Source organism: Tetrao urogallus (assembly GCF_951394365.1).
Source record: "Tetrao urogallus genome assembly, chromosome: 9".
Lineage (NCBI taxonomy): Eukaryota > Metazoa > Chordata > Aves > Galliformes > Phasianidae > Tetrao > Tetrao urogallus.
The window spans coordinates 7740124-7767529 of NC_136822.1; the positions used below are offsets into that span (position 1 = coordinate 7740124).

General features: G+C 41.2%; 1 protein-coding gene across 1 annotated transcript; it reads right to left on the minus strand.

Moving 5' to 3' along the window:
• Positions 1-1372: 1372 nt before the first annotated feature.
• On the minus strand, positions 1373-22547 carry WDFY1 (WD repeat and FYVE domain containing 1; the record flags this gene model as incomplete). The annotated part of the gene is made up of 12 exons (XM_079539865.1): positions 1373-1432; positions 2154-2262; positions 3107-3237; positions 3961-4062; positions 6251-6356; positions 7807-7933; positions 10501-10613; positions 12954-13104; positions 14389-14443; positions 15580-15653; positions 16578-16645; positions 22411-22547. 12 exons carry the CDS (start codon positions 22545-22547, stop codon positions 1373-1375), a joined length of 1233 nt encoding a protein of 410 aa, XP_079395991.1.
• Positions 22548-27406: the final 4859 nt, after the last annotated feature.

Here is a 27406-nt window from a genome sequence, read left to right on the forward strand (position 1 = left end):
AGTGCCTGCTACCTCTGACAGCTGTACAACACTATCGACTCTGGGCCAGAGACCTACCCACATTTTGTCTTCACAAATACGCACCTGTTTTCAGAGAAATCTAAACAGCTCTAAGCTTAGAACTCTGACATGTGACCCGACCTTCTGAAGTTCTCTTTTCAGTACTCAGAAGTAGGAAATTCGTGACTGACAGACCAGTTTATTGCTAATCTCAGTTATTTCCTGTATATGCCAAATGCAGTTTTTAAAGCCTCCCAGTTCCTCTTCACAGCTCTCAGCTTTAACATCGGGAACAGTCGATACATATCTTAGAATTAACAGACTTGGGTGCAGGGTAAAAAACAGCAGCTGTTCTGTATCTCAGTAACTACCGCTTTGGAAAGTCTCAGTATTTATCAGTTTTAGGCAACACCAAGGCAGTATTTAAATGTATGCTGCATTTTAGCAGAGATAGGCTACCTACCATTAAAGAAACATCAGCCTTTCCACAGGAAAAAGTCTCTAAGACTTAGCTGGCCATTTTTTCTTAGCCATAACATTTAACAAAGCAGATTTACTTAGCTTCCCATTCTAACAGCATTACAGAACTGTCAAAGCATATGGCTCATCCCAATGGCCTGTCTTTAAAGTAGAGTAGCTGGGCTGCACATTTTAGTAAGACCTACAGAAGTTTGTTAGCTATGCTAAAACTCTACTGAAGAGCCTAGAAGTGTTTGAAGAATTACCAACTACCTAAACAGTTGTCCCACAGAAGTGATTTCACTGGTGACTGAATTTGAAGACAAACACTACAAGAAAGTCAATAAAGGAAATCTTGTATGTTGAAAGGTTCTCTTACTATCTCATCTGAAAGAAGCTACCTGCCACTTTGAAGTATTTCCTCCTTCCATAGGAATAACCAACATACCTTTTGGAGGCAGTATAAACAGTGACTGCTCAAAAGTATTTATACAGAATTGCTTTTTGGAAGAGAGAATAAGTTATTTTACTACTTGAACAAACTGAACGTACTATACTCATTTTACTCTGATAAGTTTAAGCTACAAAGTATCTGTACAAGATATATCAGCAGAGATAGCACACTGTTAACACTACATATAAATCAAGTAACAACAGGTCCTTTCATCAAGGTGTCATATTGCAGGTAAGCCATTTTACATTAGTCCAAGAGGTTGTGAAACTGCACTTCCGCACCAAGGAGATTCCTGGTGAGCCCAACAGAAAAGCTGTGCTCTATAGAGGTGACTGTCCATCCTGGAACAGCAGCAGAAGAATCAAGCAACCAGTGTTTGCAGTAATATTCTTAAGAAGGATTCCACTCATTGGGTGCATATTGCTGTACATAAGGTGCATAAACCTGTCAGGTATTAGATCAACGTGAAGAGAAGCCAGTTGCAAGGCTGCAACCAACTACTGGCGTCATGTCCCAGATCTAGAAGAAAATAACGTGGAGAATTATATAGCAACAATAAGACCTAAAATATATTTCTCTAACAGGCACAGAAGCAGACAAAGACTTCTCTGGACACGAGGTAGTAAATGCTGTTTAAATTGGATTTGAGGAGGACAGGGAGGTACACCAGCCTTACAAACCAACTGCCAAACTTCAGCCTCAAAAAAATCTACCTTCTAGCAGTTCTCTGGAGGTCTGGTCTAAAAAACTGTGCTATGCAGTTTGATATAAACATACTTAGAAAACAACAGGGATGGCCTGGAAGAGTCTTCGGTTCTGACTATGGAGGATGCATAATTTAATCATAACAAGATTCTACATCAGTCTGATTTCCAAGTCACTGTTTCATAAACAGGGCTTTCAGTGGCAACGCTCCAAGAAGCCAGGAAGCTCAGAGCTTGCCCTTTTTATCATGTCTCCATCTTTAAAACCACTAGCAAATTCTGCTACTGCTGACACCTGCTTTGTTTGTCCAGAAGACACCAATGGTAACCATTTCTGACAGCTAGACTCTATACAGTGAACTTACAAGTAATTTCCTTATTCGGTTACACAAAGGACAGCCTGCAACAAATCTGATTCTTGCTATACAGAACAGTTAAGTTTTATAGCAACAGTCACTGGAAAGAAAAATGTAAATACAAACATCAGTTCTCTACTGAATTTGTCTAATGGATGGAGGACAGAGGGACTTGAATACCTTCACAATCCGATCACTCCCACAAGTGACCATTAGTCCTCTGGAGATGTCCATGGACATGTGTGAAATGTTGTGCTTTCCTTCATGAAAGGTTGCCAGGGAAGTACGGCTGCAACAGAACAATTCAAACAAAACTGAGCCATGAGATGAAGTCTAATGGCACCATTGCAGCACTGGAAAATGAACTTCCAAGAAAAATCTTTAAGTCCAAAGAACTGCAGTGCCGTATTAAAGGGGACAGAATTAAATCACTGAGTCATGCTAAAGCATTGCTTGTATAATTATTTATACGGGTGTGACAATTCCTGACTTTCCCTGCCTGTTAAAAATGCCAGAGCAGAAGTGGGAAATAACTTAAGTACACAGTATTCTCTCTCATTACATTTTTACCCCCTGACTACTGTGAGTAAGGTAGGGCACAGCATCTCCTTTTCAAAATCTTAACAAGATTAAAAAAAAAAAGTGCTCCTTCACAACTCTGCCTAATAAGACAGTAAATGATGTCTAACCCAATTTGCTAGCATAAGAAAATAATGTTGGGCTGTGAAAACACTGTTGAAGAAACAATTTTCAATAAGTATACATAAACTGATGCATATACAGTCTGGCATCTGTGATGCATTATCAACCACCCATTTAGCAATTTTAAGTGCAATCAATAGCCCTTATCTACAAAGAAATAGAGATGAATTTGTTTCAACCCTAGATCTGAGCTCAGGTATAAGAATAAACTGGATATAAGAGCTTTAAAATCACACCTGGTCTAACTTCATTCGCTAAGATACTTGAGAAATCTCTGCCATTATACTGCTTTGAGTGCCCAAACCAAAGGCTGCCTATTAGCACAGAGTCATCTTAGCATATCTGCATAACGCTATGTGAAGATGGATAGCAAGCACAAGAGTTTCAGCACCTCAGCAGCATCTCTTGAATTATTACTCCTTAATACTCACTCTTCATCCTTGATTGACTCAAAACAGGAATCACAGACACGGACCTGGAACTCAAAGCCCATGATTGGGTAACTTGACCGTTTGGTGCTGCACTTGCCACATACTGCTTGCCCACATTTTCTGCAGTGATGCTTCATGGAAGAAAACAAAAAACAAAAATATCATTGCATTGTACCCCTTGATCATTTTATCAAACGTTTGTTGAGTAACAACATGTAAGGAAGCCTTCAGTTCTTTTAAGCTCAAACCAAACACTCTGGAGTTCTAAATGGCTTTCTTGCCACCAGTAGGTTTACCTCTGCATCCTTCCTTCTCATCTCTTCTTTCACAATCTTATGAGAGCAGAGGAAAAAGGGTTGGACTGCCATCCAAGGAAATACAGGTCCAAGAAAGCCAGAAACACAGTGCCTCAGTGTCTGTCTAGACCCTCCAGACACCAAGCTATCAGGATATGTTTCACACTGTTGTCCAGTAAGAGAAGGCCACCACTGCTTCACTGAACTGGGTACTCCACAACACAACAGGCTGCAGTTTGCTCAGTTAGGGGAGCCGTGCGTTACTTTACACAACACTTGCTATCTGTCCACAGCTCCAGTGAACTGAAAAATTCAGAGAAACCCAATCAAGGACTCCCAGCACAGCCTTCTTTGGCCAGTGCTACAAGTTTGATGCAACACTTCTCACAGAATTAGAAAGTTTCTTAGCATTACCCAGAAGCTGTGAGCTCTCAATAAACACTCACTTCAAAGCACCAAAATACCAAAAATACCAAGACTTAACTGTGTTAGTGATTTTCTGTTTGCTTTTTGCTGAAGTGTTGAAGTACAGATAAACACTCAAATAAGCGATCTCACCTGTCGCAACCCTAATGTCTTTGTGTCCCACATTTGCTTTATATTCCAGAAGAACGGTTGCTCACACTTCTGACAGGAATCACTTTCTAGCCACTGAGGAGCCTATAAAACAAAAGACATGAAAGCGATTAGAATTCTCTCAGTCAAGGAAGTTTGTTTTAAGAACCCACAGTGAAGTTTTATTTGGAAAAGTGCCATCTTAGCTCTGGATTTTAACACAGCAGATTACCTTGGGTACAGTACAAGGAAGTTAGTACAAAACACAAACAAAACACAAACAGAATCTCAAGTCCTACAGTTTGTTACCAAGAGTTATGCACCTCCTACAGTTTTTAAGCCCAAAGCTATATGCGATAAAAAAATAAATTCAAACACTCAAAGACTGCAGCTTTGGCTGCCTAGACAATCTCCAATGCCTTGTGTAATCTAAGTTCTAACTGCTACATGGCTGTCATGCTCCTCTCTACAGGGAATTCCAGAAATAAATTCTTGAAGCAGTGATCTTCTTTTGCTTCCTTAGGTTAGTTTAAAATCATTAAGAAATCATATGCATTTGCCATCCACATTTTCATTAAGCATTTCTCTTACCAGCACATAATTTTCTTGACATAAACAAACTATGCCAAATGAAAATAGGGCTTTCATACATTTCAGCACACTTGGATACTTTAAGGGATAGAACGTAAGTCAAGAATTTTTCTAGCACATAGACTTGAACTGGAACATGTATACCACATACAACTTTAAGCACCCAATGGGGAACTTTCCCTGAAACCTGACAGCAAGAAAGCTGGAACAACCACGAACATCTATCTTCAGTTCACTTACATCCATTACTGATAGTAATAAAACATTAACATTGTCAGTTACACCATCTCACCATAAACATTTATTAATACCAAATGTCCAGTTTGTAGACCTTCAACCTTGACTGCATCCCCATCCTTTCACCATGCTAGTGGAAAATATTGTAAAGGGTGGTAAAATGTCCAGCATGGGAAGTGGGGAGTGGGAAGGAAAACAGAGGAAATAATTCTCACTCCACCAAGGGCAATTTTCATATTGCTTCTGTTACTTACAAGAGCTGTTTTCAATTAATGATGGTTTTTAAAAGACACCAGTTTAACTTCCTAGTTCCTCCTAACAGAAGGGCAGGATCTCTTCTTATTTTATTTTCAGGCACTAAGTAGGCCACAAGACTGAGATTACTACTACTAACATACAGTTGGAACTGCCCAAGATCAATAGGTACAGCTGGTAGTGGAGTCACCATTCCTTCTAAATAAAAAGCTTTTCTTCTAATCTTATGTGCCTTACTGCATATTTGAAGATACCTCATAACATCACCCACCAGCTGACCCTTCAAAGGCAGCACATTCAGCACCCTACAAACATTTCATTTCTTTGCTTTTGGATTAGGCTTGGTTGTGGTTTTTCCAACAAGTTCTGAAACATCACAGCTGTTCTAAGGTAACTGCATTATTTTAATTGTGTTAAAATTGTCTATTCTTTAGGAGCTGTCTTAATCCAGAAGAGAAATCCTAATCGTATAATAAGCCAATTGCTTGTAATCATAAACATACACGAAGTCACTAATACTCTAGAAGTTCTGAAGAGAGATTTTCATGCTAAAAATGTTAGCACTATCACATACAGCATTCAGTGTGCCCAGCGTAGGTCAAAAAAGCAACAGGATAGGGAAGGCTGAATCTTAAATCACCTTATGGGAACAACCAACACTAACTCATATGACTATGTTTAATGAAAGGCAGCAGTAACATGTATCTTTTCAGTTCTTATGGTGAATATGAATCGATGCAGAGAGAATGTGGATGGCAGATTCAGGTGACGTGCTCTGAGGTCTTTCATAAACACACACACTCTATGGACTGAACCTCCACATTTTGACTTGCATCTCAAAATCAACACCATGTCCTTATATGCTTAGACATGAATTGAGAACTTAGTTCAAGACTTCTGAAGTACAGTCCATTTGTTTCTGTATTGCAAAGGCCTGCCTACTTCAGAGCGTTCCAGTAGCAAGGGCTGTAGCTATCCCAGGCTCAACATGTCTCATTGATATGGGAAACTAAACCCTCCCAAGCCTGTCCTGCGCATTTATCCATTACAGTGACAACCACTAAAACTGAGCAGGTTTTAAAGACATTGTTCAGTGTGAAAGTTTCAGGCAACACAAGGAAAAAAGACAGGGTAACAGATTAAGAAAAGCCGTATCAGCCTCCAAAGAGGAAAAACAAAAACATGTCTTTTACCTAGAGCATGATCTTACCTCTTCTCGGCTGATATCCATGTTCCAGACTGCAATTCCTCCATCAGCTGAGCAAGACACCAGCTGCCGTGTCAGCTGAATGTAACAGATAGCCTGCACCTTGTCACTGAAACAGAGCACACATTATTTATCCACAGGCACTTAAATCAAGCTTAGTTTCCCAGAAAAGCCTGATTGATCATTGTAGACTTACCTAGAAAGCCAAAACTGATTTCCAGATACTTTTTGCTAAGTCTACATAGAGCTATGATGATGAGTGAATTGATGCTGCCACGTAAGCACTACTCTAGCATCAGGATGTTCACAAGAACAGTGTTGTTACAGGCTTGACCAGAATACCAGACGTACAGCTCTATATTAACATTTGCTGGCAGAAAGCACTGACAGTGAGCAGAGAGCAATTTGCCTCAGAGTGCAGGTGCCAACTGTGTTAGCAAGGAAAACCACTTACCAAAACAGAGACAACTGGAAAAATCAAGAGAAATGCTTGTTTCAGGATATAGCTAGAAAGCAGATGGAGCTTCTACTTTTGCTAATAAACCACAGTAAGTCTGTAGTTGCAAAGAAAAACGTGCATTCACCAGTAAGACAGATGGCTGAATCCTGAACAGAGTCATGGCAAAGTGAAAGTCAATCCAAATAAACTGAACAAATGATCTCAAAAAGTATTAAATATGCTTTGCAACATGTAAGTTTAATTTAAAAAAAAAAAAATAAATAATAAAAAATTCTGCTTTTCAGAACTCATTTTCCCATTCAGTACAAAGTTTGATGCTAAGTGAGATGTTAAATGAGAAACTAACAATGTTGTTAGTCTTCAACAGGATACATGATGCAGCACTAACAGCAGCATAAAGTTCTCCAGTCACTGCCACCAGTTACACTTCTGTAACCAATACTCTGTTAGTTCTTTAGTCTTAAAACTAAATCCTCAAGATCTAACAACAGCTGTAGGATGGAGGCATCTACAAATTACACAAGAGGAGAATATGCACTATACGAATACATCTTTGAACATAAACAAGGTCTCTATAACCACTGCATTTCTAAGTAGTAGTGGTGAACTGCCAGTCAGATTGAATTAAAGGCCTAGGTTTAAGAGAAGCAGCTAGATAGTGTTGTCCCTCTAAAAATACTGACAATAATATGAAATTAAATACAAACAACTACATAATCCACAGAACAGTGAAGATGAAACATGCTTATGAAATCCAGAGATCCACTCCAGTAATTTAGTTTATCACCTCACAGATCCTCACAAGTAATTAAGTGTTTACAACGTAGAAGCATACAACTTTATGTAAAAGTTCAAGCAATGTGATTGAAGACTACTTTTCTGTCACATTCGTATGGTTTAGAAATGCCAAGCCTGACCAAAAAATGTTATCAGTAAGTGCTTTCCTAGTACTGGTTATCCTTCTTTCCCTCGGATATCTTCAGTTATGCAAAAAGTTCTCTTTGTTATTCACAAAGATTTAAACATTTTGCCATGCTATTTAGCCTTCCTCCCACTCTGTGTTTGTTACAGAATATTCAGAAAAAACACCATTACATACTGATGGCCCTGGAGCAGCAATGTTCTTCCTTTCCTTCCACCAATATCCCACATGATAATGCTGTGATCAGAGGCACCCGAGAAGAGCAGTCGTTGAACAGGATCCCACCACAGGGAAGTAATACTTCCTATGAAAAAACATTCTGAAGTTAGGTCTAAGGGAATAAGTGCTATTAAAGTGAAACTTGACGAACTCCCTTAGTACAGTAGCAAATATTGAAAGCTTTAAGGCAAAGGTCAGCATGCAAGATGTAGTCTTGCTAGAGAGGTAAAGACTGGTGACAGAACAAAACCATTCTGAAGAAGAATATCAGAAGCAAAGCATATTTCAGAAAGTTTGAGAGTTATCAGTTTTCTGCCCCTTGTATTTGTCTGCATGGTTTTAAGAGCTAGCAGGTTGTTATGCGATCTCTAAAAGGTGAGAAGTGTCAAAGCCTTCCAAGCAGAAAATAGTATCCAGAACACAGCAAGGTGCTCACTCAGTGGTTACAGACTCAGTGCACAACATTCGTAGGTAAACCAAGCTCTTTACATAACTATTTTTAACATGAAAATAGTTGGAATAAGAAACTAAGTGACCACTTCACTGGGAGTCTGTCAGCAAATTCAGACACTGTGTACTGAACTATAAAACCACTTTCAGAAGGGCCAACCTGACTGTGCCTCTCCTTAATCAGATGAAGAATTTAGTCATCCAGCCACACGAGTCAAACTAAATCTGATATGCACGGTAATATATAGCAGACTGAAGTAGTAATTTTGTCACTCACGCCACCTACACTTCTGTGGTTGTGGGAACTTTTTTTTTCCCCGCTTACAGACTGACATCCTTCCCTTTAACTAAAGCATTCTTCCATTGCTCAGTTGTTATCAAGCCTTGTTAGTCTGATAGCAAAATGAAAAGTAATTATAGCCCAAAACATTTCCTTTCAGCTCTCTGCAGCAAGAGATCTGTCTTGTTGCTCTCAGGACTATTATCACTTTCAGACTGACCCATCTGGGAGTAGTTATCTCAGAGAACAGTGACCACCTGTTCCATATCAGGCAATTTAAATGTTATTTTCAGCACTACACAGAGTGGCCTATTAAGTACAGAGAATTCTGGAAGTTGTCTTTTGGGACAAACTCTAAAGCCATTTAAATTGAAAAGTAAACAGTGCTTGCTTACAAAGTCACAGTTAAAGCAAGCACTGGAAAAGGAACAAGTCAAAGTAAGACCTCTGAAGTCTAGCATGCACAGTTCATTCAGAGAACCAGCTGCCACTCAGGTTTAGAGTTACCTGGCCTAGGGGATCTTACACAGACACCTGGGAAATAGGCTACACAACCTGTTTTGCTTTAAGAAGGTGGAAAAAAATGGAAGATCTCAAATTACACTAACGTAACAAAACCTGTTTTGGTCTCTCTAGTTGAACCAGCTTTTATAACAGACCAGTTCTTAGTTTTGAGGACCACAGTACTCTTAAGTAATTTATACCTAAGCCAAAGTTGTCTGCCACAGACAGTACTTAGAAGCTCATTGCAGCTCAACAGACAGAATTAGCATTGTGACATCCAGACATGCTGCTTCCAAACTAACAATACCATCTATCAAGGAGATGCATTTGAATACAGACTGCTACAAAACATTCGGAGGAGGTAAAGCAGGGCCAGGAGGATTATTTTGCATTTAACTGAAGCAGTCTGAAACTGAAAGCAGAAGATGCATTTGTCATTTCAAAAAATTCCAGTTTACCTTTTCTACTCAAAGCCAACTTTGTCATTTCACAGCCCTGCAAGCAGTCTATACAGCTTTAGCAAAGTCTACTCTATACTTAAAGCTATTAGAAAACACAGCCTTTTCCAATGGGCCAGATACTCGTGATCATGTAAATTCACCCCTTCACAAATTAGTCAGCTGATACTGAAAGTTGTCAGTATCACAGTAGTCACTGCCTTATTTCCCTCAGCACATCAGTAAATAATGTGTTCCTTCTGTAAGGTTGCATTCTTGCCTTACTCATTACTGCAGATGATGGCTCCATATCATGCTACAGACTATTTGGTTCTTCATGTTCTTCATCTGATAAGGGCTTCAGCTATACTACATGAGATGAGACATTTGTCTCTGACTAAACAGCTGATTCTAGAAGGCTCCCAAAACCTCTTGCATATAGCTTAGCTTCTATTGAACGTAGGAAATCACAAACTAAAATCTCATAATTGAATGACCAGAGCAGGAGGGACCTCACTGGAATTAAACAGCTTTTTAGCATCTAGATTTGGGCTTGCTCAAGCTACTTGTAAGTATTATATTAACACTAGATCTGCAGGGGGGGGGAAAGAAGAAAAAAAAAAAAGCAACACATTCTAGTTCTTTCTCTTCAGCATCAAGGAGACTAAAGTTTTTAAAGGTGGCCATCTAGTGGATAAGTTGCACTTAACTGAATGCATGTTTACCTTTATTTTCTCATCTACAATGAAAGTACTTCTAGGTGTATACAGGACTAAGATTTCCCTACAGCAAGGATGCATCTGTTCTTTAAGAAGTAGTTAACTTGTACTGCTTTGAAAATTTTCTGATTACTACGCTGTACTAATTGTCTGTGCAATATGTATCCTTAGGAGCTGCATATCCAACCAAATGTCTCATCCTGATTTACAGTAAGGCATTATAACCTGAGTCAGTTGGAATCAAGAGAAAGAGTTACTTTACCTTCGTGCCCTTTGAGCGTTGTGATAATCGAGCATGTGTTCTGCTCAAGCTTCAGAAGGGTGATCTGTCCAGAATAATCACCAACAAATGCATACCGAGTTTCATAATCATATCTGAACATCAATCAAGGAGAATCCTCATTTGTTCTTAGAAGTATTTTAAGAGATTGAAACACAGAACATACACATCAGTCACAAAGTCAAAACAAATTGGAGAAGAACATCTTAGTATGCTGGATAAATATTTATGTAACTACATTTAAGGGCTGGAAGCTGCATTAGCTTAATACTTTTCATTTCTCTCTTCTCACCCTTCCATACATAAGCAAGTAAGACAGTATGGAAAATGACATAATTCATTAGAGAAGCCATGAGGTAATCCATCCCATCATTTAAAATAATCTAAGTAGATTTAAACAATTTCTAACACGTTTACAAAACATACTTGTGATCTTCCACAAGAGATGCCTTAGTCTACTTGTACTACAGAGCTACTAGCAGAATTATTCCAATGGTCACTGGGTGCTACTCAGATTTCGCTATAAACTCTCAGTTTCCTAGCATGCTATACTGGCTAGCACCCCCAGAACAGAAAAACTAAATTCAAGGATGTTGACCATCCACAGTTTACCTTACAAGTAGAAGCATACTCCCACTGTTCTAGCTACTGAGAATAAGAGATCATCCAATTTATGTTCTTGCTCTCCACTTTCAAGCTTTCTGCAGGTCCCTGAACACACTACAGAAGACTGGAAAGTATTTCAGAAAGGGTTCTGCTACAAAACACTGTCACAAAAGCCACAATACATCCTAGTAGAACCTGTTAAGAAGGTCACACACTTTGCATCACAACAGTTTTCAGATATTCCATTCTTCTTACTATGCAACTAATGTCTCCAAAAACTAGAGGATAGGAAGCTAGATGGAATCAGACTTCCACATCTAGAAGAAGTATGCTATTCAGGAAATAAAAACTAAGAAAAACCCCATACATCTGACTCCACATAACCCAGGAGTGGTGTATTAACTCACCTGTCCTTTCGGAGCCACAAACAAAAAAAAAACCAGAAGCAGCTGCTAGCAATGTCGCCTATTCTCCACAACAGCAAATAGTAATTTTTAGGAACAGAGTACCACGAAGTTTACCACAAGTAAAAAAGCACAGGTTTTGCAATCTAACAGCACTGAAATCTCTTAAGCCCACAGAAATCTTGAGACAAACGAGTCACTTTCAACAAATCCATTAAGTTCCCAAATGTGTGATCCTTTCCTCATCTTGGAAATTCATGCTGGCATAATCCCTGTTAATCCAGTAAAGAAGAGGCACTCTGCTGTGTTTTTCAGAAGCTTGCATATAGGATTGTTAACAAATGAATGCCAGGGATTCTGCTGGTAGAGAAATCAAGCAACTAGCACACATGTCAGAAAGCCAGTTCTTCCAAACTGAAGTCAAAGGCATGATCAGTTTGAATGCCTTTTCAAATGCCAGAGTCTTCAGTACAGAAGAAGCGCAACTTCAGTAAATTTGGAAATTTACTTTGATCTTGACAGAAAAGGTCATGTGCTTTTCTCTTCATAATAAACTGTTCCAGTATTTACAGTAGTGTTACAGTAGTTATAGTAATAGTAGTAGGGCATTCTATACTATAGTACTATAGTAGTAGTAGGGCATTCAGTGAGGCTCTGAAGCATCAGACTGTTCTGTGAGCAGTCACATAGCACGCACACCAATTAACCCGACCCTGTGCTACACTTGGCCAAAGCAAGCAGTGTGTTTGCAGGACATAAAACCCCAACTTCTGGAATAAAGACAGCAACAGAACAGAACAACTACAGTACAGCTTTGTCAATCAATTGACAATTTGTAAATCAATTACTCTTCAATCAGTAAGGCAGGCTCTGTACAGTTTTAGGATTTATGGGATTTAAACCCATGTTCAGAAGTTTTAACATATAAGCTACAAGTTTTCTACATCTGTTACATAAAGAATATCCTGAAGTACTTACAGCTGAAAAGACAGTAAGAATTCTTAAGCTACAAATGTTGCAGTTAAAAGCAGTCTGCAGAAATGCAAACAGCACAGACAAGTCTCAATCTGACTTGTAGGTTACAGATTGTTCAACAGATGCTAGTGTGCATTGGTGTCCTGAGTGACATGACCAGAAAGAACACAGGCCAAACTGCATTTCCACAACACAATGACCAACATCTCAACATCAGGAACTACTACACATTAAGGTTTCTACAACTCATGGTCACAACATCCCCTCTACAATCTAACAAAAGCTAACAGAAGCACAGAAGCAGCAGTATTTAACATCACATCAAATAAAGGTTTGTGCACTTGCAAGAGATTTCAACAACAGCTTTTTAGATAAAAAGGAAGGAACAACTTGAGCTAAACAAACAGTAGTTTTCCAGCTTTCTGAGCACCAATCGTTTACAAAGGATACTGTAGACATGAAGCCCATGAGGTGAAGTAATGCCTCCCCAGCATACTCCCACTCCTGGTACACATCCAGCTGATGCACTTGTCATGACCAGTGCTGATAACCCACTCTGATGTCAGGCAGAAGGTAATAGCAGACACTCGATTCTGATGAGCTGTGGGAAGAAAAAGATTCTGGCTAGTTTTCCCTACAAATTGACATGTGCTTTGCAGACAGACAGAGGCCAAAGGTGATATCTGAACAAGGTTATACCATCATGTTATAATAGCCTATAGGCTAATTTAAAAGGCTAGAATTGTCCTGCTCAGTATATGCCTTATAAATAGCTTAAGTGAATCAAACATGCTTGTCAGCTGACTTAAGCCTTTCTCCCACAGAGGGAAGAGATGAGTTCAACCCAGATACCCGAGATACTCTGATTAAGCAGCAGGTAAACCCCCAGCTTCCTCTAGTTAGAAAGCAAGGATTCATTGGGAATAATATAGTACATCTAAAAAGCCTAAATGTTTTAAGTGCCTGCTACCCGATCCCAGGGGATTTACACTCAGATTCATTCTTTTAAGCACCTGAAAGTCTCTCTAATCCACAGCATTCAAACTGGTACCCAGTCAAAACCAAATCCCACTGGCTTTGTTTAGAACGCTACCACTAAGCAAGAAGTTACATGAGCTTTCGAAAGAACTCTCTCCTAACCTCTAAGATGTAACTATTCTATTGAATGAGTTGACAAGTCATCTACTTTAGGATAAAGGGAGTCTTGTTGCTTTAAGAACAAGGCCTTGTTCTTGTATGCAAGAACATTGCTCCTATTGGTGTCAGGGAGTCATAAGACACACTGTACTTTGTACCACTACATAATCTGTAGCTCTTAAAGAATTTCCATCAGGCCCTCCACATTATTATTCCAATTTTAACCCGCAATCATGTTTTATATTTCTTCCAAGGATGCACAAATGCTGAAAATTTAATCTCCATAAAACCTAAAATAATCCCTATTTCCCACATGCCAGAAAAGGTCTTTTTCACCCGTATTGCTCTCCCAAAAGACAGAGACTCTCACTTTTAGCTAGTAGTAATTTAGCCCAGTAATTACAGAATGGAACTTGCAAATATCAACCACACCTTTAGAAAGCTCTTACCCTACACATTGATGCAGTACAGCTACATCACTTCAAGAATAAAATCTGAACTCGTTAGATCTGGTTCATTACAAGCACAAGCTAATGATGCATTGAGCTTTGGTAATGACTGCAATTCAGACTCAGCTGACTGAAGATTATTCAACAACAATGTTTATCTTATGGTAGTTACTCCCAGCTAAGTGACAACTGGAAGAGTGTTTGAACTTCAGAAATCTCTGACTCTGCCCAGTTTCTCAAGCATTTTAGAAGCCCCTCCTTCATACATACATTAGTGTAGACACTGGTTAACAGTTTACCTGGATAGGTCTTCACAAAGTTCATCTTATTGAAGTCCTCTGAAATATGAAACTCCTAAAATCAAAGTGGAACTGTTAGCAAAGATGTTGCAGTGACATTGGAATGAGTGGTACGTAGAAAAAGAGCCATAATCTCACAGAACAGAATTTGCATCTCAGCAGTTTCAGGCTAAAGCACAACACATGGATATGCCAGCTGCAAATTACAGCTATTATACTAACATGTATTTTTACCACAGAGTATTTTCTGAGGAAATACTATAGGATGAAACCTCATTAGCCCCCAGCAGGAACAAAAAGAACTCCGTCTTGCTGTACTTTCGATTTAAATATCTGAAGCTTCATAACGAAGAGACAAATTTAAGTGACAGTATTCTCTATTTGATTCATTAGAATATACAAAATTTTTAAAGTTTTAGCTTATTGATAGTTAGCTATTTCTATTTCTGACATTCATATAATACCCTGTCTCCTCACAGAACACTTATTCTTTTGACCTTATCTTCAAAGAGAAACCACTAAGACTTCTGAAAGTCATGGGGCTTCCACTCCTTTGCCAAGAAAGCTGGGAAGAATAAAAACCTGCTTTCTATTCTGCTGTATGTACCCACTCTCCAGGAGCAGAAAAGAAATTACAGCTGACGTGTAGCAAACCAGAAAGACTACTTCTCTAAGAGAAAGACATACAGTTCTCTATGCATGCAAGAGACAATGCACTGAACCTAACCCTGCCTTTCCTACTGCAGGACTAGCGTTGAAATTTCAACATCGTGAAAAGGTCTGCAGTAAGTCAGTTCAGACACGTGCAACTGGATCCTGGGAGATCAATACTTCTGAACATGCAAGCTAGCTGCATCACAGTCCCTGTTAGTGTACCCCCCAGGGCACTTCACACAACTTAATAAATTTCTTGAAATCATTCCCTACAAAGCATAATAATCCAGGCTCATTGCTACACTAGTGCCTCAGTGATTTCTTGAGGCTAGTTAGCTCACATCTAGACAGGTAAATTCTTTGCAATTCTCCAATGTGCTACTCAGGTGAATTGTCAAGGAGTTCAGCCATTTATTAATAACTGCATTCCAAAAAGAGGGGAAAGAAAACAAATTATCAGCTGCCAGCAACACTTGATGCTCCCAGACAATCTAAGCAATTCTGATCCATGTACTGAAAAGAAGTCAAGCAACTTACCATGATGGCTCCATTATCCTGGCCTACAAATATTCGCCTGCTGTCATGATGATAAGCCATGGCCGAACACGGAGCTGTCAAAAAAAAGAGAAGCCCTTGAAGTTGCTTAACTTGAAAATTATAAGAAGAGTACAGTGTTCTAAACCAATACCATCTCTTCTCACATCCTCAGAAAACATTGCCTGAAGTTTATTTACAGTTTTAAAGCTACAGGACAGTGGAACATTGCAGTGATCCGGGACAAATCCATTACTACAGACATGCTTTATTCTGTAAAAACCCTTCTAGAGCTCAATCTGAATAGTCTATTTTGAGAACTGACAAATGGAACAACTGCTGTAGTTCAGACCAACAGGAAAACAAAAAGATTACAGCTGGCATTTAGAATCCAGATCCTAAGCTACTTGTCTACAGCTGCAATGACACAGAACATCAGGGAGACCAATTCTTTGGTCTTCATTTAATATTTGAATACAAATTACTTCAAAAATCGTCATTCCAAAGACCACCTTTGATTTTACTGATTATTTACTTCATCATTGTATTCTGCCTTTTTATATACGATAGGTATGTAGGCAGGAATTCTACATTAAAGAGCCTGTAGTGAAACATTCATGTGAGGTGATGCCTAGTACTGACACTGGAGATCTGAAGCAGCTACTCAGTACTACTTTCTTAATTATCTAAATGTTCAGAAGTAATAAAAAACATATACCTTGGGGAGCAGAGAATATTCTTTCAGTTAACAGTTTGAAAAGTTCACCATTCAGCTGATGAGCTATTTGCCAGCATTTGAGACATCTTGAGCAGCAGATCCACACAGCAATTTACCTGGTGAAGGATCTGGTTCACAACAGAATACAGCTAGTTTCAAATTAAAGCCTGACAGTGAGTTGTTGCAAAGCTCCCAAACTAAAGGTTACCAAGTGAATCCAGTGCTTGAGAAAAGAAGTATGCTACACTTGGCCATCACTTACCATCCCCAAGGTTTTACTTACATGACATGGTGTGATAGATGCTGGGCCAGTATTGTCCACTGTCTCTCTTCAGCCATACTCGTATTGTTCTGTGTTGTGGAAAGAGCGAGGAGAAGACAGTTGTAAGTGCATCATCTCTGGCATCTGAACTAGTTTGTTCCTTAAATATCAGCTCCAGGGATACAGGAGAATCAGCAATGAAGTAGGAAGTTATCATCAATTAAACACAAAGCTACAACAAACACACCCAAAGGGATTTTACATTTAGAAGTTAAGAGCATGCATGTAGACAATGTTAAAGTTATTGTAGGTCTACTTGAGACTTCTCCAAACTGCTGTGTCTTATTTGTAACTATTTAAATTCAACTTCCCCATTCCTAAATGGAAGCCTAAGTAATCTGTAAACACAGGTACCTGAAAACTATTTCAAGAGACTCCAAATCAGGGATGGATTTGCTAAACCACACTGGATCATTAGTAAGAGTTTAACAAGAGTGTAAAAGGCAACAAATGTCTTGCATCAGGACTAGAACTTTGCAGAACAGGTTGAAGATGCAAAGGTAGCACTCTAATTTTGTAATTCCTGTAAGAGCTGTCCTTTAAAAAACTACTCATAAAATAAAGCAGACATTGCCTACATTCTTAATGTACTTCTTCTCTCTTCTAAAAGATTAAATCTTTACAGCTGAGTACACATTGCTTCAAAACAATCAAGATTTTCAGCTTTTGAAAATACGCTCTTCCACCATCTTCAGTGAGAAATGTGTATTACTCCAGTTCATTTAATGCTTTGCACTAAGATTGTCTCTTAAAAACTACGACTTCCTCCTTACTCTAATCACACCCTCGTGGTGTGGATTTACCTCACAAGCTGACACTGCAGCCACCACTTCCCAGCAACGTGCATCCACACCATCCTTACGATGCCAATGCCAGCTGTAGCAGAGGTCAGCTTTTTCAAGCAGTTAAACAGCTTCACCATACTCAAACGGAACTGTTCTGAGCATCTCAGATGGTAGCTTACACCCATCCTAATTCAACCCCGTCACTTCTAGCAAAAATCAAGTAATCATTTTTTGCTGTAAACAGACTAAACAGACTAAGAGTTACTGTAGCAACTGACATAATGCATTGTTGATTTTTCCACAGTACGCTTTGTTTCCTCCCAGTATTGTGGTCAATTGCACTGGACTGGGAATTCACACGAAGGAAGCAAGGATGTGCTTTTTCTAAACAAATTTCTGAGAAGTGTAATTTCCACAGTCGTAATTAACGACACAGTTGCTTCCTAAAGTGGACAGCCTGAGCAAACAGTTGCCAAAGCCAGCAAAATTAACTTCTGAAAGCTTCTCACTTCAGTTTAAGTAAGATTTTAGACTTCACTAAACTCATGCTTGCAAAGATAAGCAGTAAGACAGCTTTCTATCTAATTATATAAAGCTCTCAGCAAAATCTGAAGAGATTGCCTCACAGCAGCTCACTAACAGCCCGTGTCAAGATCCCACTTTGCAGTTCTTTCTCCTACTCATCCATAGCTAGGGCCTGTCTCCTTTTCCTTGGGAGAATTTGTTTGTGAAATAGCAGTTCTAGCTTAAAGAACTAAGCAAGTTCTCCAATAATACCACTTCCACAGCCTCCTTCTACCACGAAACTGTTGTAACACGAGAACCATGGTGTCAAGTCTGAAGCCCTCTGCCCAGAACTTGGTATTTATTTTACGAATGGGCCCTGTGCTCAGTACCAGAAAAGAGCTGCCTGCTGCTCACTTTCTACATGTGCCCCCTATTACGGGCCTAGAAAAAGACAGGTTTGTTTGAAGGTAGTCTCAGTATGGATGTAGAAATGTCAATATGCATTAAGGATCACTCAGAGACAAACACACACCTTTTAAATTACAACAAACTTGAATATTTGAGAGTGGTGGGAAGAATTTTTTTTTAAGGCCTGAAAACTCCCCTAACATTGAATATTATTCATGAAAGAGCAATTCAAAGGGGTTTTGTTTGCTTGCTTAACAGTAACACAAAACGATCTTGAAACAACACCAAAATATGGCCTTACCAACTTCTAGTGATTTTCTGTTTCCCAATGTTTCATTAACAGAACAAGTAAGCACCAGACAGTGATGGAGAAAAAGTCTGGGGGTTGAACGGGGAGAAGAAAATCCTTCAGCATTCCTACAGCATTTGCAGCTCATGCAACTTATGCAGCCCTCTAAAGCCAAATGCACGTCAGGGAAAAAGAAGTGGTGAAAGATCAGCAGGCAAATCCCAACTTGCCCCAGTACAAACAGCTGCACCACGGTTGTACAAGTACCGTGCCACTACACTAGTGCCATCTTTCAAAGACCTCCACATCACTAACAACTGCTTTTCTACCTGAGATCAATCACCAACAGTTGGTTTTCTGGCAGGAACAGAAGATTGCATTTTTCTGGCAGACAAAATAAAGTAAAAGTATGTAGACTGCTATTGACTGCGTTCCCAAAACAACATAAGGAATCTGGTATAACCACAGTGCAATGCCAGTTCAAGGACACAGCAGGCAGCTGATGCTTTTTGTCGATTTCTGCTCATTAAAGCATTAGTTTTGACCAACATTCAAATCCCACTAGAAAATCAGCAATTTAAGCAGCAATTCCAATCCAACGGCAGCTGCTGACTGTCACAGAGCACCAGTACTAAGGTATGCTAGAATTTCTACAGAGCCTGTTAGATTGCTATCAATACAGAACCTTTACCTTCACTGAGGGGCCCCTACACTACCTTATTATCCCTCAGCATCCCCAGCTACCACTGGGAAACACACATCCTGCCATTTGTTTGCTGAGAACAAGGACACGAAGGTCAAGCGCAGGGATCTGACCATCACAGCCATGCAGCCCACGCTCCTTCTCAGACCCCAGAAGCCACACAAGCCAGCTGTGAGCAACAACCTCACCCACAGCAGGCTGAGCAACGTGCTGCCAGCAGCTCCAGGTGTAGCCTGGGAGCTGGGGGCAGGCAAAATACCTGCAGGAGCATTGAGGTAATAATCCTTACCAGGAACCTGCTGAGAAAGCTTCACAGATGGTAAGTTCCCCAACTGAAAACAAAGATAATCCTGCATGTATTCCTGCCTCTTTTTGGGCTTCAGAGCACACTCGATTTTTATTGATATTCACAGACCTGCTACGGTATTTTTTGTATCCTCGAATAAAAATAGAACCATTATTTCTTAATGTAGAAAATAACACCTGGAATAGAAAGAACGCCAGCACTTCTAATGAAGATAATCCACAACGTGCACAGAGGATGTTTTCCTTACTATCTAACATGTAAACACATTCCTGTGACTGGTTACTCTGAAATGCTTGCCAGCCTTAGCTTATCAAGGTTTAATACTTGGGCCCTACTGTTCTGGTATACAGCTCAAAGGGGTTGTACACAGCAACTCTTTGCTTCCTGAACTCTGTTATTTGCTCACAGTGCCTGTTCTGCAGCATTAACACCTACGCCCCATTTTTATGGAACAAACAGGAGAGTTAAAATTTGATAACATGCTAAACTGCAGGTGAAAGATAGGTGAGTGAGTAGGCTTTGATGTACTGTGTACCTCTGATTAAGGCAATACAGCACAACAGTGTCTGAAAGCTTAAAGATCTCAGGGAGCTCCCTCTCTAAGGCAGGCTGCAAGAATTTAACTTCAGAAGTGCAAAACTTCTCTCAGAAATTAATGCATGCCCAAGCAGACAGCAGCCTCTCCTCTCTTCACACAGCTCTGTAACCGACACCAAAATGTGCACAGATAAAGATGCAGCTGCATTCTCAGCCCTTATCAGTGTAATCTAAGCGTGCAGGCTGCTAACCTTCAGCACTATACCTCGAAGGTTAAACAGCAGCACTGTCTGCTACAGGCCTCTGCCAGCCTGTACCACGCAACCTCTTTTCAGGGTTAATGCAGAAGAGAACTCTTCAGAATCGCTACTTCCTTATCGCTTCCTCGTGAAACACATCAAAGCAAATTTAATGCAAGCACATTATGATTCAACCCATATAGCCACTTAGAAGCTAACTACCCCATGCACATACAGGTTGAATAAAGAAGAAATTGCTCAGTCTCATCCCAAACCTACTGTCTAGGACAGATTACAGTTAGTTTTTTTTCTATGAGGACACAGACCAAGTCTATCTTTCAGCCAAAGCCAGAACCACTCAGTGCATGCAAACATCTCTGCTTGATGCAAATGAGGTGCAATGACTGCCTTTTGTTGAGCCATAGCAACTTGTACTGTTGCTTCAGAGGGTCAGAATTTAAATCCTGATGAATTTACATAGAGATTATCGAGTGCACAAAGCTGTTTACCTCTTTACACAGCCAAAAACTGCATTTGGAACCCTAAGAAGCCCTGCTAAGCTGCGGAATCAAATTCTGAGAAGGCAGGTGCTGCTCCCTGCATTCTGAGGGATCACAGATCTCAATGTTTCCAATCTTTGGACAGTAGGACACTCTGCAGTTTAAGATTATGAAAACATATAACATTTCAATACTCAATTGTACAGTTTGAGAAGCACACATGCCTTTAATCCTCAGACATTGCTAATGCTGTACTGAGAGCTTCCAGCACCCTGAAAGCTTGGGAAAGAAGACCAAGAAGATGGTGGTATAACCCTAATGCTGGTATGCCCTCAGGACCAGGAGTTACCACTTCAGAGCACATCTTTGAAGGCTTATCACAACAGGCACCCAATCTGCAAAATAATATTCTTCGGGAACAGAAGCCTGACTCCAAGTACATCAGAAAACTATTCTTGGATAGCCTTTAGATGATGTAAGGACACCTTTGACTTGAGTTATCCCAAACTCACGGGCTTTCAGCATGCAGCAATGTGCTTTTACTCCACTCCCAGTGATTGATAGCTCATTTAAGAATGAAACAAGCTAATCTTCATGGGGTAAAGAAAATTTAAAAAGGCAGAGGGAAATAAATCCAACTATCCTTTTGAGAACTGTGATTCGGTTATTTTCCATACACGATAAATAGAAACCAAAAGCAGAAGCTACTTGTTTTGTCTGCCTTTTGCTAAATTAAACTACTTCTAAGTGCTTGCTTTCCAGAAAGCTCAGCTGGCACTTGTGAGCAAGTAATTCCAAGCATGCCACTGAACAATACATTCTCACCACCTCTTCAGAGATGTGCAGACAGACCAGCACCCAGATTTCTCAATTTGAAATTCTCAATTTCTTCAATTTCAGCAATGCTGATAATCAGTTTCAATAAGCACTATGGCTTCAAGTTCTTTAATAGCAGATACACATTGTCAGGTGACCAAGGACCATCGGGAGCACAGGAGAGCTTTGCTTATCCATGCAGGTGTACCGTAACGTGTCCTGTACACAGTTTGTTACTTTCATCCCAGAAGAATGACGAATTTCATTTCAACCGGGCCAAGTCAGCACTCACCCTGTCCCACTCCTGCCTGAACGCCCCGGCTAACAGTAAGGTAACAAAATCAGGCTGTGCTGCTGCTGCGCTGTTCCGGTTGTCCTTCCGAACCTAACAATAAAGTCTAGTTAACCTGAACACAGGTACCCTGCCGTTTCACTCACGAGGAGCTGCCTGCTCCCTCCTTCCCGCTCTCCCCGCTCCGTAACTCCAACGCCCTCACAGCCTCCAGCCCCCGCGCCGTCGCACCCCGAGGTCCCCTGGCAGGGCGTCGTGCCCCCGGCCGAGCTGCAGTGATTCCCTGACAGCAGCGGGCGAGGACTCACGGCCATCCGCCACCCCCCGCCACAGCCGCCGCCCGCCCGACGGAGCGGCTCCGGCCTCCCGCTGCCCCGCTCGGGGCCTGAGCGCGCGCGGTCCGTCTCCTACCTGTCCTCGCTGGCCGTAATAACGCCGTCCTCCTTGGGGATGAGGAGCGCGGCGCTCACCACGTCCTGGTGCCCCTCCACCTTGCTGAGCAGCACGGGCCGGCTGCTCTGCGGCCGCGAGTGAATTTCCGCCGCCATGTCGGCGCGGCGCCCCTCAGCTGACGGCGCGAGGACCGCCCGGCGCCGCCCCGCCCCGCCCGGCCGAACTGTGCCGAGTAGCGGCGCACGCCCCGCGCTGACGTCGCGCCCGGCGGCCGTACACTCTCGAGTAGACGAGCGACTCGCCTCTCCCGCCGGCCGCCCGCGCTGAGGGAACGAGGCCTTTCGTCGAGATGTGCCGTGCTGCAGCGCGGCCGCCAGAGGGCGCTGAGAGACAGGCCTCCGCTTCAGCCTGTGCCGGGCCAAGGGAAGCCTGGCGGGGCGGCCATCGCCTCCCCTCAGCAGTCCTGGGAGGATGGTGCGGCAGGATGCTCGGGCCGGCCCTTCGTAATTAGCTGATGCTCAGTGACCATAGGGAAAAGCGGCTGATTCAGGCCCCTGTTGCACAAGCACCTTTCCAGAGCTGGTACTCTTTAATTAGAGCGATTCTGGTGCATGAGAAGCCCTGCTGAAATATTTAACAGAGCGTAGCAGCCAGAAAAAGCTCAAGGCAATCCCTGGCTTGGGGCTAATCGTGAATTGGAAAGGTATGGTGGAATCGACACATTAGTGTGCTAATGCACACAGGTTGCTTTGAACGTGAAACCTCCTATTTATTACCCTGAAAACAACAGCAGCTGTAAGGAGCACCATAACACTGTGCGACACAGCGAATTCTCAGCTACAAAGCAGCTTTTCTCAACAGTTGCCACCATGATCTTGCATTTTCACCAGCAAAGAGCAGAAGAGCCTGCACCAGCAGAGTGACCTGCTGTCACACCACGCACTGCCTCGCTGTGCTCACAGACACTCACTGGTCTCCAGGAACCCTCAGCAAGCATTGATGAATGTCAGTGGGTGCCATTTTTTTTTCCACATGGAGGAATTCAATCTCATATCTTTGCTTCAGTATCCACTTCCATGTCAGACACTGTTTTGTCAGACTGCCCATCTGCTGCCATGTGTCACACGGCAACAAAATGTAACATGATGTTGTGGGTCGACACAGTAGAAAGGAGGCATTACTTTCAGAGCAACCCTCATACATGCACATTACATATAGCCCCAGACAAGGCCTTGCAGATCTTACAATGACACAGTTATCTCTACCGTGACCTTGAAGGTAAAAATAGCATTCATGGAGCTTCTGTACAATCTGACAGACAAAACCTTAAGGACAGCGCAGCACTAAGATTGTTAGCTCACAGTAGCATGGCTGCATCCACTCAACGGGGCTCCATGTCTGCAGCATATAAAAAAAGCATCATTAGTCAAAAGTTGCCTATTATGTGACCAGCGCCTTCCTGGCTGAAGCAGTAGGCCCAGCAAACAGCAATGAAATCCACATTCTGTCATCATCATCTTCAGCAGCAGCCTCCAGAGAGGTGGGTAGACTGCATCACCCTTACTGATTTTAGCAGGGCTCGTCTCCTCCTGAGTGTCACATCCCATACCAGAGACTATCACCCCGCACCACGGTAGTAATATAAATTAGCATTGCCAGGCAGGTTTTAACTAGTACAGGTTGTACTTCTTAGTAGCATTACTAATAAATAATATAGTTTGAAATGATGGAGCTAGACTTAAAACCAAAGGGTTTCCTTTTCTTTGAAGCACAAGGGAGAGTATTTGGAACATTGCATACAAAGAGGCATTTGAATTTCTTTTCTTTTTCATCTTTATTAACCTGCTGTGCTGCTGGGAAGCAAGGCAGCCATGTCAGAAGAGGGCTTCCAGCAGGGTGTTCATTGTGATGCCAGAGGAGTAACAGCAGTTATCCTTTCATAGTACCCTGCCCACTCTGTCCAGGACACAGGATTTGAGAACTACAAAGTATAAATGAAAAGGGAAAGTTGCAAAAAAAAAAAAAAAAAAGCAGCCTTTTTAGAGCTTTATGAAGTAATGAATGCAAAATTGAAATAGTTTAGCAGATTCCTATTCAACTATTTTTCTTAATTACTTTATAAATAACCATTTTATGTTAGATCTGGCTTTGGAAACACATGTTGGGCTTTCTATCTCAGTTGAGTTTATGACAGATGAATTATCTTCACTTTTAACAGCAGCGAAGTGGAGGCATATCTAGGGAAGGCAGCCAGTTACAGCAAGCCAGCAGCAGATAGAGTGAGATTGCAAAGCTCTTCCCATGAAGTTACTCCTTTCATCATACTGTATTTCTTCCTGAATTACCTGCACAGCATTAAGTTATGAGCTTTGCACATTCAAACTCTCACCATTTCTGTTCCTCCTTGAGGACTCTTCTTGCCCCAGGTCCCGCATGGAGTCAGAGTCAGCGCTAAGAACATCCCTCTGCCTGTGCTTCACGGATGGCTCCTGTTCTCCTGCAGTGTTGCAGGGCTGCTGGGGCTCAGGGAAACATGTGACCAGGCTTTCAGGGAAGATAAAGTTCAGCTGTGAAGTAACTGGGGATAATACAAGCAGAAACAGAAGTAGGCCCAAGCAGCACGAGCATTCATATTAGGCTTTACATTCCTGGAGACAAAGAAAAAAAAATTAGTCTGAAGGCAGATTCCCAAAAACCTTTCAGAAGCAGATAATTGTTACAGGAAGAGTTAATAAAACTACAGCCAGCACACATGCGCAACACTGAAATAGTTCCAGCAGGGCTGGAAATTTGATATGAAATAACTCAAGGAACTGAAGAGCTTGGATAGTATTTTTAAAGCACTAAAAAGAAGCAAGCTTTTAGGGGCTAACCTAACACCTTCCCTCCCAGCCTTCTCATCCAGTTCCCCTCATCCTGACCTCCACCATCCAGGCTACAGACAAAGATCAGAGCATGAGTTCAAATTTACTTGTTAAACTTTTCTTTCCCAGCACTAAAAAAAAGAAAGTAATACTTGAGTGTCAGTAACAGCAGAGCTAAAAAGCCTTTTTCTGAGCCGTGAAACATTTCACCCACACGCTGCAGAGCCTTAAAGCTCCCAAGTAACTGGTGTATGGGACATTCCCCACCTGTTTGTCCAGGCAGTTGAGGCCCCAAACTGAGTAAGCCCACTCACTCTTAGAGATATTTTCTTCAGCAACCAGTTTTGACCCAACTAGGAGAAATTTGAAAATATCCTCTTTGTTCAGTGTTGTAACCAATTGTCTTATTTCACAAGCTATTTCTAGACTAACAGAAAGGACCACAAGTTCTTTACAGAGAACCTGTGTTGAGGCAAGCCTTAAAACCTAGTTCATTGCATTTTTCTAGCCCAAGTCTATATTCCAAGTCTGCTTGCTGCACAGAACATGCATGGTCTCTGCATATAAGCACTGTGGGAGTTTAGTTTGAGCACTAACCTCTTATCCAATCTTTGAATTCTTACCAGAGATATCAAATACAAGCAATGGGAAATTAATTCTCTCAGAATTTTCAAGACAACAGTGCTGCTATCCCAAAATACAATCCCACTCTGCTAGAAAAAGGATGCTTCTCATTCAGGGAGGACATACATCAAGCTTTGTGAACCCCAATTCCTAGTTATGTAGTTTGAGACATCATTTGTCAATTTTTGGAGGAGAAATCATACCTGATACAAGATGAGACAAACTAGTATGGAGTTCTTATGCAACACTCAAGTCTTTTGTTATTACTCTTTTTCCTTAGCTCCACAGAATACAAGGTATTGAAAGCAAGCACAGTTAAGCTGAGAGTTTTCCTAATTCAGTACTAGAATTTGTAATTAGATCAATCACACATCTAGAGCCTTTCCTTGCTGCCTGCATGGCTTACTTTCACTTAAACAGATAGGAAGAGAACTAGATCACGTAATATTTTCCATTTGCCTCTTTCAAGTGGAGTGCAGGAGACAGTTTTGTGCAGGCGCTGCCACACTAAAAGTGTGTGGAAGCAGCATTTACCTGCCAGCTTTTGGGAACTGACTGAGTCAGCTAATACATCCCATTAAAAAAAAGTAACAAAATGCATAAGTTAGAACTATTTACTCAATTACTGCAAACAAACAAACAAAAACAAAAAATACACCAGCAGTTAGAACCAGACATTCTCCTTACAGAGCTTTTTCCTCTCTCTCTTGCTCTGAAGTTGGTAGCTGTGTTTTACATGCAGCAGTACATTATGAAATCTCATTCTAGTTTTTCATGTTGGGTTATCACTGGTGACCCATAACACAGCTGAGTACATTCTGTTAAAAGCTTGTTCACCTGACTCTGTATTCTCACCTGTCAAGTATGGATCAGGTCTTTCATCCTCCAGCTTGTGCAGATGTGCAATCACTTTAAACCAGCACTGAGCTGGTGAAACACTGCAGGATTTTCTCCCTCAAGACAGCTGTAAGACAGTCATCTCTTACTGGGAAAGTACCCTTCGGAGAACCAGCTTACATCAGAGATTAGCTTTTCCATCCAAATCCCTAGTTTGTCACAACAGCAGCACAGCATGCCCTCACACAAACTACCATCTATGACAAGCCAGTCACTTACTGCTGCTTTTATGAGTTTTGTACCCATGCAAGTACTGAAGACATGCAAGTGCACATATAACCTACATCATAAGGAGGAGGAAAGACTCGAGGCTCCTTAGTGCTCCCTCCATGTGACAATTTCAGCAGTAACTTGGGTGTGGTAAATACAGGGAGTTTGCTCTTCAGGCACTGAACCCCTGTGTAATTCACAGCAGGATGACAGAGGTAGAAAGGGTAAAGCATATGCCATAAAAAAAACAAACAAAAAACAAAAACAACAACACACCAGAACAAGATAACCTGGCTTTTGTTTCAGAAGGAAGTTTTAAAGAACAGCTTCAGTGGGGTCTGGACCCAAATTCCTTTCATCACATCCACAACTCACAGCATTGACTGTTCATAATGCAGTTTTATTTTTTTCCTTTGTAC